Raw genomic sequence first — 14,633 nt, forward strand, 5'->3', positions numbered from 1 at the left:
TGGGCTGGTACGTCTCCCCTTTGCAAAGCTGAACTTCCATCCCCTGCACCTGCTCTCCAACACTGGCTCCATTAGTCATGGGCACTGGTGCTCCAGGGAAAGCTTCTTCCCATTCTGGGGTCACCCCTTCTAGGCTGTGAGTAACCTTGGGTGGGCAACTGTCCTTACCTCAGAGGCATGAGGATAGAAGAGAGGAGGAGACAGGTGCCTTCTGAAATATTCTAGATGAAGTGAGGCTGGGGAGTTTAGTCCCTGACTCCCCAGCAGTCCAGCTCCAGGGCTGTGCTCCCTCCACCCACTTTCTTGGGAAGCCAGCAGCCAGGAAAATCAGCTGCTGACTCACTACCAGGCCCCTGAGGGATGAGCATCCCTCAGCTCGGCTGCAAAGCTTAACACAAATTTTAACCAAAGTAGGGGCTTGTTCAGGATCTATTATCTAAAGTACTATCTAAAGCTGACAGTACTTAATATACCGTCAGCTTTATTATTCTCTTAAAGCTACAGCTGTGGCATAATGAAATTCCTGGGGCAGGGACTGAATTCGAGCCACAGCTGTGACCTACGCTGTAACTGCACCAATGCCGGATCCTTTAACCCCCTGTGCTGGGCCAGGGATCAAACCTGCACCTCCGTGGAGACCCAAGCTGCTGCAATGGGCTTCTTAACCCACTGCGCCATGGAAGGACTGTCGGCTTTTATTTACAATCAACTCAATAAAAGTATCAATATTTATACTTCACAGATATAGTCCACTTAATAATGTACATATGGACACATTGGCTGCCTGGTCCCATTTTGCAAACCATTTAGGCTTTACCTGATAAAGGAACCATCTAGAACACATTGTTTGGAGACTTTGAGTGCCCGTTGCAACAATAACACTAAAGCCTAATCGAGGACAAATTGCGATTTGGATTGTTGTTTCTCTGATAGACTGTGCCTTTGAGGAGAATTACAGGTGGAGATAAAGATGGACCTATTTGCTTGGATGGACCTGGTAATTACTTGGGATGCATCCCATGGCAGTACAAAAAGCTGCATGTGTTTTTTGAAAAATTAATCAAACTTACCCGTCTATAAATACTCGAAGACAAACTTCCATCAAGAAATACATAGCAATAGCTAAAGAAATTGAACGATATTCGATAGGAATAGAGTGTGTGCTGTCAGTGGCCAGGAGGTCTGTAACAATGAGGAAGACATCCACAAAGATCAGCAAAATCCCAAATATTCTACGACAAACAAATAAGAAAAAGATTAAGTAGTTTTCACCCCTGCAGTTAAGACGAACTTCAGGCCAATGATCTGATGCCAAAATGCCACTATTTCAGACTAAACAAATTACTCAGCTTTGATCCAATAAAAGCAGTAGTTAGAGCAATGAATTTCCCATTAAACCACTTCGTGTTACCATTACTCTTTCATAACAGGCACAGCGGACTAACCCTCCGAGACAGAATAGCCAAGCTGCACTGAAATTATTGTCTCCACCTGTAAACTCTTAAAATTTGAGAATTTTAGAAGGGTCTTCTACCAATTTCTCATAATAAATTAAACCTCATTAATCTTGGTATTTTTAAGAAATTTAGTTAAGAAAAACCAAGTGAAAGCATGACTAACATAAGCCCTTAAATGGTCACTTTGACCAGTAAGATTTCTTGTCAATCAGATTTTTGACAAATAGACAATTACATATTAACGGATGCTTCTGGCACCATGGTGGGCACATGAGAAGGAGTTCAATTCCTTAAATATATGTATGATTCAACTCTAAAGTACTCCTAAGCCTTTCTCTTACATGTTCTAAACACATTCTCCATAAGTTGATTATATTACTTGTATTATCTATGAGGATAAATTTATCTTCAAAGCACTTTTTCACAATTACGATGTCAGTTGAGTATCGATTTAAAAGGAAGCAAATATATTGTGTGAATCTGTAACACAGCATGAAATCTTAATATTATGTAGAGAAGAAACCTAAGTAGAATGCTTCTAGAATAAAGAAGTAATTCTAGATGGACAAGGTGTTTATTAAAACATCTTCCTTATAACTATGGAATTTGGAAATGCATGCTTCATTATTTTTACTTTTACAGGTTAAAAAATATTAATATATTACCATTAGACTCAGGTAAATGCCATTTATCGCATTTACTTAGGTAAATGCAATTCTGAATATTCAGCTTAAATTAAAATTCCAAGATAAATTAGATTGCATTGAATGAGGCACAAAGGTTATTTAGCAACATACTGACAGTGGAAATGCTTCCTCCCACCCAGATCCTTTGGCACTGAAAATATTAATATTAAATGTAATACATACTTAATTACCTCCTTCTCTACAATCTCACATACCTGAAAGTGAAGGATGATACAATCAGGTGCACAATTCTCCTAATGGTGCTGCTGCAAAAAGAAGTAAAAATAAAATTTCAGAACTTTCAAGTGTATCACAGGTTTCTCCCGCCATATGAATTTACCAACAAACAAAAGCCTTTGTAAAGATAATTTTTAAAGTCTTCAGAAGTTGCATAACAAAATAGTTTTTACCAATAACTGCAAATATTTCACCTTTCTGCTTCTTTTTTACTTTTATATGTAGAATATATGTAAACACTAAACTTCAGATGTTTAGTATCATTTCTCTCGCCTATAAAGCCTCAATCCCAACTTTATGGTAAGGTTAAACCTGGGGTCATCATTAAAGCAACACAGCATGGAGATAGGAAGGAGAGGGAGAAGCATTGTCCAGCTCTCCCATGGATAAGCTGTGGGATCCTGGCCAAGTCATCAAACGATGGCCAGACCATGGTTTGATGTAATAGAACAAAGGGCTTCAGGGATGGATAGGAAATAAATGACACTCTTTGGTAATATCCATCTCTTGAAATGAGATGCCCCATGAATATGACACATTTGGGGTGGCAAGTGCATTTTGGAGGTGAGGAATTTAAGCAAGACACATTTCAGAAGAGAAACACCCTAGAGGCTGGTCTCCTTCTTTTAACAGGAGGAGTCTGTTTGACAGCATCTCCAGTTATGTTTCATTTCACTCAATGGCTGGAGACAAGGTAGCCACTGGGGAGAATTTTTTTTTTTTTTTGCCTAGACATCAACAAATTGCAACAGTAACCAGTTAATTTCCTCTTCAGCTCTACTCTCAAACACTGATTCAAGCTGGTGAAAGGTCAAATAACTAGCCAAGAGAGAAGCAGAAGAAAAATTCTGCAGTCCAGACACATAGGACTTTTTTTTTTCTGTCTTTTTGCCTTTTCTAGGGCCGCACCCACCACACATGGAGGTTGCCAGGCTAGGGGTCCAATCAGAGCCACAGCCACGCGGGATCCAATCTGCATCTGTGACCTACACCATGGCTCACAGCAACACTGGATCCTTAACCTACTGAGCAAGGCCAGGGATCGAACCTGCAGCCTTGTGGTTCCTAGTCGGATTCATTAACCACTGAGCCACCACAGGAACTCCTGGATTTTTTTTTTTTTTAATTCAAGTATAATTGATTCACATGATGAGCTTAGTTCCAGGAGGACAACATAGTAGTTCAATAATTTTATAGACCATATTCTATTTAAAGTTATTACTATTTCCCTTTGCTGTACAATATATCCTTATTGCTAATTTTATACACCGTAGTTTGGAGGGAGGGAAGAGAGTCTGATACATGTGACTTTAAGAATGTATTGGGATAGAACATGATGGAAGATACTATGAGAAAAACAGTGTATGTATATGTATGATCAGGTTACTATGCTGTACAGCAGAAACTGACACAACACCGTAAATCAACTGTACTCTAATTAAATTTTTTTTAAAAAAGAATGTATTGTGTCCTTCCATTGAGTACAGGTGAAAATGCCTTCAGAGCAGTGCAATAAAAAGTACTCTTGTGAAATTATTCACAAACAAGTCAAATTAATAAAATTCCAATGGACATTAATGCCGGAGTCCAGCTCCGGCAGCCAGGGAGCGTATACTTTTTCCCGATGGGAGAGGGACGTGGCGTCAGCGAATGTACAAATATGGAGACAGCCTCTTTGTCCCTTCTTTCAGGGCGCTGGACTGCTCAAATTTTATTAGCATAAGTGGTTGATTATATAGACAGTTTTTCACTACAGATTACATCAGAGTGTTAAAAATACATTGGTTAACTATTACATGGTACAGCAGCTATACATCACGTTCTAACATCTTTGTCTTAACTAAATTTAGTGAGTACAATTTAAGGGCAGTTAGGTACAATACATCATGTGGAAAGGAGGAGACCCAGTACAAATCATCCCATGGCCAGCAAGTCTCCACAAGTTGAAGAGGTCACAGACACAAGAATTGGGCATTCACAAATCTTGTTTTTAGACTGGTGCTTATCTTTAAAGTGTTATGGCAAGGAGACAGTGTAAGAAAATATAAACCAACTTAACTAGCTATCACTTAAAAGCTTCTATAACTCATAGCTAGGTGTCTTTTGGTCAAGAATAATATATGTCTAACTTCTATGAACCTCATTAAAATCCTAACTCTAAAGTTTACCGTAATTAGTTAGTAGATTAACACTATAGATTAATTAAGTTGGATATGAATAGGGAAAAGTCCTTTAGGATGAAATTTTTATTTTATTATTGCTGTAACTTTGTTAAATCACAAATCGCTACAGAAAAATAAGAATGGAAAATAAGAATAATAAGTAAATAATCAGGAAAGACTGAGGAAAACTGAATAACAAAGAAAACAACAGGAAAGACTAGGTCACCCGAGAAACGTGTTCTCCAGTGCAATCATGGAAATTGCTTTCCCAGGAAAGCCCCAATTCTTCCCCATAAACATCAAAATGAGAGCTGTGTAACTTGAGGCTTGCCCTCGGCTTGTAGCGTGCAGGCAGGCTTTTTATCCTGTCCAGAGGCCCACCTTTGGCATGTACCGTTCAGATGAGCTCCCCCCCTTGGTTAGGAACCTGCCTTCAGGTTTTTCTGCCATCAGGCAAGGTCCTTCTTTTGAGTCCTTGAATTTTCTCGGCTCCCCGCATATTAATAGGTCTTTAATCAGCAAGACATGTTTGCTTTTGCTACCAGTTCCATTTGCTCATAGACAAATCAACAAAACTAGCAATAGGAATCAGAACATGTGCAAGAAAAATGAGAAAGGAACACAGTTGCAGAGCAAGTAGCTCCCTGAAGCCCTCATTAAGAAACTATGTAATAAAATTAGTATCTACCACAAGTATTTTCACAGTTTCACACTAGAAGAACATTTACGAATATGTGAACATGCAGAAATATTTTTTCAAGCATGGCGCTTCTATGCAAGTTCACGTCAACTCATTATTACATACCCTCCCTCCCAAACATTTTATCTTTCCACAGTTTTTCTTTTTCATTTCAGCACAAGCCCCATCTTCTACAAGTGAAGAAATCCATCAACAGCTCCCTCCCTCCAAACTTCAAACTGACTTACTACCTTGAATTGAGAATGTCAGCGTCATCCACACCATTGTCGAGCTTAGAGAGTTGTTTCAGGATACTTTTGCTGCCAACAAATGCAAAAATGTGTCATTAGAGATTTGTTTACAGGGAACGGTGATTTGAAACACGTATTTGAACAAAAAGAATTCCTTAAATCTAAAGGATAGTAGACATGACTTAGCTCACTGGAAGACTACATCTTACAGAAATATCTAGAAAAATTTTCTCGACAATGATTCTAATCTTTTCTCTGTGTTTTTCCCTATGTCTCTGCCTATATATCTCTGTCTTTATGTCTCTGTCTTTCTCACCTTCTCTCTAGAGAGATTAATACTATAAAGAGAGCTCTGACCCAAATAAATGACATCGGTGGTCTTGGAAGGCACCATCCCTGAAAGGTTAAGATAAATCAAAGTAGTCAAAGATCTCTGAGATCACTTTACTCAGGTCAGTGTGAAGACTTAACAGTATGGAGTCAGAACCAAATGACGTCACCTTTTTGGCTAAAATTGGATACACCTGCTCTAAACCTTCTAAACCAGTTGACCTCTTCAAAAATTATACATCAATTAGTTAAGTGGAACCTGGGTCGCTGCCCACCTACTTTTCACATGTTATGGACATTTCGTTTGCTCCTTGGATAGGTTTCAAATATCTGCCTGAGACAGATGAAGGGGTCAGCCTAAGTTACTTTTTTCCACCCGGCTCTGGTCATCGCTCAAGGAGGAAAAATGCACGCAGTAAGACTTTAGACGTCTCCCTAGACTTAGACTTAGTGCACATTGGCTACATTTACTCTACAATTTATAATCGAATTATCCTAAAAATAACATTTGAATCAGTTCTTTGAAACCCTGCTTATTTAATTTTTCCCTGTAAATGAGGCTTTCTAGGTTTGGAATGAAAACCTTGGTCTGGTGGGGGTGGGGAGAATGAATCGCATTCACGACCATTTCTTCACTCTCAAAGGCCCTTTCAGGAGTACAACCTTCTCCTTGCTCAGCCCACTTTAGTGAGGTCCCCTACACAGGCATTTGGATAGTTTTCTAGGACTTTTGGCTGCCACTAAGAGTGATAAACAGGTGAGTGAGAAGTTTCTCTTTTATCCAACAAAAAAAGAAAGATACACTACAGTAAAAAGATTTAGAAACGACACAAAGACTCCCCAAGATGAACCCCTCCCAAATCAATCTCTCTCCCCCACTTTCCGTCTCACTCTTGTGCCCTCTCTCTCCTTCATTTATATATGTATATATATATTTTTGTCTACATCTCTCTATTTCTAGCTCACGTTTCAGTAGTGGGTCCATCAGGCATCCCTGTTGTCAGTTCACTCAAGACAGTGCTAAAGGATTAAAAAGGCACATAGTCAAATACCACATAATTTCCTAGATTCAACTTTTTAATTCAAATTAGTTGAAATTACACTTTCACTTAGAAATTAGATGACCCTTTAAAAACTGACATGGAAATCAATTATTTGAAAACTGGTATGAGGCATTTTTCCCAGAAATGAGGCTTTAGGCATTTGTAACGACTATCTTAACACGTGTTGAAAAGGTAGTGGCTCGAGTTTTAGGTACCGTTCTTTACTACTGAACTTGACCCAATGTGTGACAGCCCTTGGGGGGTGGAACTTATTTCAAATTCAACTCCAGTTTGTAGGTGTCCATCTTACTTGGCCAATCTAACTTCTTGACCTGAAGATCTGTGCTCTTTAGGAATCATGGCTGTCCTTCCTGCCCTTAAAATCATGTCAGGAACTACAAGCCTGAGTCAGGGGCTCCAGCCAACGTGATCATGGCTTTGGGTTTGAATTATCAGCTTCACTTGGTGGCTGAATCTAGAGGGTGGGGACAGATCTGGGTCTACAAACTCCATTCTTTTCTGTTGAGCCCTCCTCTGTCCATTGCTGCTATTAATTACTACTAACAATTTGCTATTTTTCTCCTTGCTCCACATAGGTTTTTCTCTTCTCCTGACTCACTCTAGTGGACTCTCACACACAGGCAACCTGAAAGCGTCCCAAAAGTTTGGCTGTAAGTAACGGATAATTAAGCCTGGGAGTAAGAAGACTCCCTCCATGTTGTGTGCGTCTTTTTGTACATTGATTCAAAAGACAAAGAATGTTATACATAGAAGCTTCCCAAGGGAGGACTTTAGAACCAGTATTGAGGGAACTGTGTATTCCCATGGGGGCTCCTAAGGGTGAGCATCCTAAATCTCAATCTCGTGTACATGTATATTAATGTGTGTGTGTGTGTGTGCGCGTGTACATGTTACACATATATGAACTTATTCATCAGCGTTCACCTTGCGGTGGAGAATTCTTCAGAGGTTATTACTTCCGTCAATTCATCGAGGGCAACACTAAGGATTAAAGGCAGACATAGTTAGGCATCAATGACCTCCAGACCTCCCTTTTTTGGTTTGAATTAGCAAACTCAGTTACTCTTGAACTTTAATATTGGTTGAATATTAGAAAACACTAGTTCTATTAGTTATTATCAATTATTTGGAATCTGATATTTCATTTTCTCTAGAAATGATGTCTGACATGTTTGTCATAAATACTTCGGACCCATCAGCTTTCTCTGCTGGCCAAGACAGCAGCGTAGGAGGATCCTGAGCTACCTCCTTCACGGGCACACCAAAATTACAAGGATTTACAGAGCAACTGTCAAAGAGAACAACCTGAAGACCAGCCGAAAACATTTTCTAAGACTAAAGCTATAAATAAGGCATCATGCCAAGAAGATTGATAGGAGGGGCAGAGACAGGATACAGACAAGGCCCCTAAGTGGGAGGTTAATTACAACTGCAGAGGCCCTCCCCAGGGAGCGAGGGGTCCAAGCTCCACATCACCCTCCCCAGTCTGAGGGACCTGCACTGCAAAGAAAAATCCCAAATGAACAACCTAATCTTACACCTAAAGGAACTAGGACAAGAAAAAACAAAATCCAAAGTCAATAGAATAAAAGAAATCATAAAAATCAGAGCAGAAATAACTGAAATAAAAATGAAAGATCCAAGACATTAAAAGCTGGGTCTTGGAAAAAATAAACAAAATTGATGAAATCTTCAGCCAAATTCATCAAGAAAGAAAGGAGCCCAAATCAAAATGATAAGCAGACGAGAAGTTACAACCAGCACCATGGAAATATGAAAATAACACAATGAACAATTATAAGTCAATAAAGTGAATGACCTGGAAGAAATGGATGAATTCCTACACATATACAATCTCCCAAGATTGAATCAGGAAGAAATAGAAAATATGAACAGACCTATTGCCAATAATGAAACTGAACCTGTACTTTAAAAAATCTCCCAACAAAATTCCAGGACAAGACAGCTTCACAGGGGCATCCTATCAAACATAGTTAACACATATCCTTCTCAAACTATTACAACAAACTGAGAGGAAAGAACACTTCCAAACTCATTCTACAAGGCCAGCATCACCCTGCTGCCAAAACCAGACAAAGACATAACTAAAAAAAATAATTACAAGCTAGTATCTCTGATGAACATAGATGTAAAAATCCCGAACAAAATATTAGCAAACTAAATTCAACAATATATTAAAATAGTCATACACCATGATCAAGTGGGGTTTATCCTGGGGATACAAGAATGGTTCGATAATCACAAATCAATCTGATACACGTGAGCAAATCAAAGAATAGAAGTTCCCTGGTGGTCTAGCAGTTAAGGACCTTGCACTGTTACTGTGGTGGCTCAGGTCACTGCTGTGGTATGAGTTTGAGCCCTGGCCTGGGAATTTCTGCATGCCGCAGGCATGGCCAAAAAAAACTCAAATCAAAAAACAAAAATAGGAGTTCCCATCATGGCTCAGTGGTTAACAAATCTGAGTAGGAACCATGATGTGGCAGTTCTAAACCTGGCCTTGATCAGTGGGTTAAGGATCCGGCGTTGCTGTGAGCTGTGGTGTAGGTTGCAGATGCGGCTCGGATCCCACATTGCTGTGGCTGTGGTATAGGCTGGAGGCTATGGCTCTAATTAGATCCCTAGCCTTGGAACCTCCATATGCCACAGGTGCAGCCCTAGAAAATACAAAAAAATACACACACACACACAATTATCAGATAAAGATGTGGTATTATATACAATGGAAAGCCATCCAGCCATAAAAAAAATGAAATGTCATTTGCAGCAACATGGATTATCATACTAAGTGAAGTAAGTCAGAGGAAAATAAATATCACACTGTTTCACTTATATGTAGAATCTAAAAAATGATACAAATGAATTTATTTACAAAACAGAAATAGACTTACTGACTTTGAAAACAAAGTTATGGTTACTAAAGAGGGAAGATGGAAGGGGGAATAAATTAGGAGTTTGGGATTAATTTATATATATATACATATATATATACATATATATACATATATATATATATATATATAAAATAGATAACCAACAAAGACCTATTGTGTATCACAGGGAGCTATACTCAATATTATATAATAACCTATATTGGAAAAGAATCTGAAAAGGAATAGAAATAGGTATATGTATAACTGAATCACGTCGCTGTATATCTGAAACCAACACGGCTTTGTAAATCAACTATACTTCAACAAAAATAAAAATTAAGAAAAAAAAATATGATTATGTCAATGGATGTAGAGAAAGCTTCTGACAAAATTCAATTCCCATTCTCAGCAAAATGAGTTTAGAGGGAACATACCTCAATATAATAAAGCCATATAAGACAATGGCTAATATCATACTCAATGGTGAAAAGCTGAAAGCACTCCAAGATGAGAACCAAGACAAGGATGCCCACTCTCACTACTTTTATTCAACATACCAGTGAAAGTCCTAGCCGCAATGGCCAGACAAGAAAAAGAAATGAAAGGAATCCAAACTGGAAAGGAAGAAGTAAAAGTGTCACCATTTGCAGATGACATAATATTGTAAACAGAAAACCCTAAAAACACCACCAGAATACTATTAGAACTCATAAATGAATTCAGTAAAGTTCCATGGTTCCAAAATTAATAAGCAGAAATCTGTTGCATTTCTATACACTAACAAACTATTAGAAAGATTGAGACAACAACCTCATTACAATTGCATTAAAAAGATAAAATACCTAGGAATAAATCTAACCCAGGTGGTAAAAAGACTGGTACTTGGAAAATTTTAAGTTGCTGATGAAAGAAATAGAAGATTACACAAACACATGGAAAGACATACCATGCTTACTTCCTTAGGGAATAACAAGGCCATACTCCCTAAGGAAAGCTACAGATTTAATATAATCTTATAAAAATACTAATGACAGGTTTCCCAGAACTGGAACAAATAATTCTAAAGTTTCTTTAGAAATGCAAAAGACTGGAAAGAGCCAAAATTTTGAGAAAGAACAAATCTGGAGGCATCACACTCCCTGATTTAAAACTATACCATAAAGCTGCAGTAATCAAAACATTATGGTACTGGCATAAAAACAGACACATAGATCAATAGAACTGAAGAGAGGGCCCAGAAATAACCCCAATACTTAAATGGTTGATCAATCTATGACAAAGGAGGTGAGGATATACAAGGGGAAAAAAGACAACTTTTTCAATAAATGATGGTGGGAAAATTGAACAGCTACATGCAGAAGAATCAAACTGGACTCTATTCTCTCACACCACACACACACACACACACACACACAAATCTCAAAATGGAATAGAAATTTAAATGTTAATACCCCAAACCATAAAACTCCTGGAAAGAAACAGGTAATACACTCTCTGACATCAGTCTTAGCAATAATTTTTTGGATCTATCACCTTAGGCAGTAGAAACAAAAGCCAAAATAAACAAACTGCATTATAACAATCTAAAAAGCTTTTGCACAGCAAAAGAAACTATCAACAAAACAAAATGTCAATCTACTGAATGGGAGAAGATATTTGCAAACAACATACCTAATAAGGGGTTAATATCCCAATGCACAAAGAACTCAATTCAACATCAGAAAAACAAACAGCCTTATTAAAAATGGGTGAATGGAGTTCCCATCATGGCGCAGTGGTTAACAAATCCGACTAGGAACCATGAGGTTGCGGGTTCGGTACCTGCTCTTGCTCAGTGGGTTAACAATCCGGCGTTGCTGTAAGCTGTGGTGTAGGTTGCAGACGCGGCTCGGATCCCGCGTTGCTGTGGCTCTGGTGTAGGCCAGTGGCTACAGCTCCGATTGGACCCCTAGCCAGGGAACCTCCATATGCCGCGGGAGCGGCCCAAGAAATAGCAAAAAGACAAAAAAAAAAAAAAGGATGAATGACCTGAATAGAGCTTTTCAAAAGAAGACTTAAAGATGGCCAACAGGCACATGAAAATATACTCAATATCACCAGTCATCAAGGAAATGTAAATCAAAACTACAATGGGTTATTAGTTCACACCAGTCAGAATGGGTATTATCAAAAAGACAGCAAGTAACAAGCACTGGCATAGATATGAAGAAAAGGGAACCCTTATGAACTATTGGTGGGAATGTAAATTGGTACAGCCAATACAAAAGACAGTATGGAGTTTACTCAAAAAATTAAAAATAGAATTACCATATGACCTAAATATTCCACTTCTGATTTCTTTCCAACAAAAGCAAAATACTAACTCGAAAAGATACATTCACCTCTATGTTCATTGTAGCATTATTTACAATAACCAAGATATGGAAGCAACCCAAATGTGTATCGATAAATGAAGAGATTAAGAAGATACGATACACAGACACACTCACGCAATGGAGTATTACTCAGCCATAAAAGATAATGAAAACTTGCCATTTGCAGCAACATGGATGGACCTAGAGAATATTATGCTATGTGAAATTAAGTCAGGCAGAGAAAGACAAATACTTGATCTCACTTATATGTGGGATCTAAAAAAAAAGAAAACAAATGAGCATATACAACAAGACAGAAACAGACTCATAGAACAAATAGGTGGTTGCCAGAGGTGAGGTGAGGAGGGGGTTAACTGAAATAGGTGAGGGAGATTAAGAGGTACAAACTACAAAATAGCTAACTCATGGAGATGAAGGGCATGAGAAACATAGTCACTAATTTTGTAATTTTGTAACTGTCACTAACTGACAGTTACCATCTGTCAGTTAGTGACAGATGGTAACTAAGCTTAACATGGTGATCATTTTGAAATATCAAATATTCAAGTATAGAAATATCAAATCACTGTTTTACACCTAGAACCAATAGTGTTGTAGGTTAATTATACTTCAATTTAAAGAGATATATTGACATAAAAATATTTTAGACATACGAAATATTTAATGACCTAAGGATTAAGTATAGCTCTTTTCTACAGAACCTGACCCACTGTGTGACTTCAGTTTGTCCTCTTCTCCCACCTAATTCCTGCCTCTTGAGTCCCTTCTTTCACCCTCCTTGACTTTCACACATCATGGCTTTTAGATACTCTCAAACAACTGGTGGCTGGGTCAGGAGCTCCTTCCATGTGATGTAGGTGTGGGTTTGAGACCTCACATGGGGGCTGAATCTGGAGGGTGGGGATCCATTTGGAATTATGAGCACTGTTCTTTTCTACTGAGGCCTCCTCTGCTCTCTGCCCATTGCTATGATCATTTACTTACGATCAACGTTTCGCCTCCTTGCTCCAAATAGGTTTTTCTCCTCCCTTAACTCATTCTCAAGAGTCTCACACACAGGCAAGCTGGTAGCTTCCCAAGGGTTTGGCTGTGAGTGACTGAGAGTTAAGACTGGGAGTAAGAAGACTCCCTCTATGTCCCTTTTTCTACCTCAAAATTCAAAAGACAAAGAATGTTACACATAGAATCTTCCCATGAGAGGACTTCAGAACCAGTATCATGGGAACTCTGTATTCCCACGGGGGCTCCTAAGAGTGAACATCCCAAGTCTCATAATCTCTCTGTACATCTGTATTACATATGTGTGTGTGTACATGTCACACATATATTTACTTATGTGCCACAGCTCACTTTGCATTGGCGAGTCCTTTGGAGGATGCTGCTGTCCTTTTACTTGGGGTGGATAAAAACAGACACAATAAGACACCACATGACTTCTAGACTTTTACTTTGTTCGATCAAATTAGCTACAATTACTCTTGAACTTTCAACTGGTTGGCTGGCTCTTAGAAAATTCACATGTGTATTAGTTATTTGGAATCTGATATCTAATTTTCCCTAGAAATGATTCTCTACACATTATTATATCTGACCTATCAAAAAAGTTAATGACAAGAATTCAGCATAGTTCTTTACCATGAATCTGACCCAAGGTATAACAGACTTTGGGGGTGGAATTGATTTCAACTTCAGGTACACATCCCTCTTGCCCCACTTAATTTCCTGCTTCTCAAGACCCCTTCATCATCCTCTGACTCCTAACTATAACTGTCTTTCCTGACTTCAGACACTGTAGAGTAACAGGGGCTCGCTCCATAGGATGGTGGGTTTGGGTTTGGTGCACCAGCCTCACATGGCAGCACAGTCTGGAGGATGAGAGAAAGATCAGATTCTACTGGTTCCTGTCTTTCCACTGAGGGCTCCTCCTCATCTTAAATAAGATTATGCCCTCTCTTCATCCAATCTAATCAAGTCCCAAACACAGGAATTTTGGAAATGTTCTAAGAGTTCTGGCTCATAGTTATAACGGTAATACTAGAGGGACGCTTTCCTCTTACAACCTGTTCTTCTTTTATCCAACTAGATCCAAAACAGAAAGTTATCATAGATGCTACAGTGAGAAAGACTTGAGTCACTATCAGAAATGCATGTTGAATTTTGCCAAAAGTTTTTCTGCCTCTGTTGAGATGATCATATGGTTTTTAGTCCTCAGTTTTTTGATGTGGTGTATCACATTGATTGATTTGTGGATATTGAAGAATCCTTGCATTTCTGGGATAAATCCCACTTGATCATGGTGGATGATCCTTTCACCATATTGTATTTGGCTTGCTAATATTTTGAGATTTTTCTATCTATGTTCCTCAGTGACAGTGGCCTGTAATTTTCCTTTTTTGTGGTGTATGTATCTGGTTTTGATATCAGAGTGATAGTGGCTTCATAGAATGAGCTTGGGAGTGTCCCTTCCTCTGCAATTTTTTTTTTTGTCTTTTTTTGCT

At 38.6% G+C, this 14,633-nt stretch overlaps 1 protein-coding gene across 1 annotated transcript in view; it reads right to left on the reverse strand.

Moving 5' to 3' along the window:
* The window catches only part of LOC100625564 (phosphatidylinositol 3,4,5-trisphosphate 3-phosphatase TPTE2), a 78,198-nt gene that overhangs the window by 47,983 nt on the left and 15,582 nt on the right, over positions 1–14,633 (reverse strand). The window contains 5 exon segments of the mRNA XM_021065571.1: positions 1,071–1,232; positions 2,359–2,409; positions 5,473–5,541; positions 6,769–6,822; positions 7,791–7,847. Coding sequence (XP_020921230.1) covers positions 1,071–1,232; positions 2,359–2,409; positions 5,473–5,541; positions 6,769–6,822; positions 7,791–7,847 — 393 coding nt within the window.

The sequence above is a fragment of the Sus scrofa genome, chromosome 11, assembly GCF_000003025.6.
Source record: "Sus scrofa isolate TJ Tabasco breed Duroc chromosome 11, Sscrofa11.1, whole genome shotgun sequence".
In the NCBI taxonomy this organism is placed as follows: Eukaryota; Metazoa; Chordata; class Mammalia; order Artiodactyla; family Suidae; genus Sus; species Sus scrofa.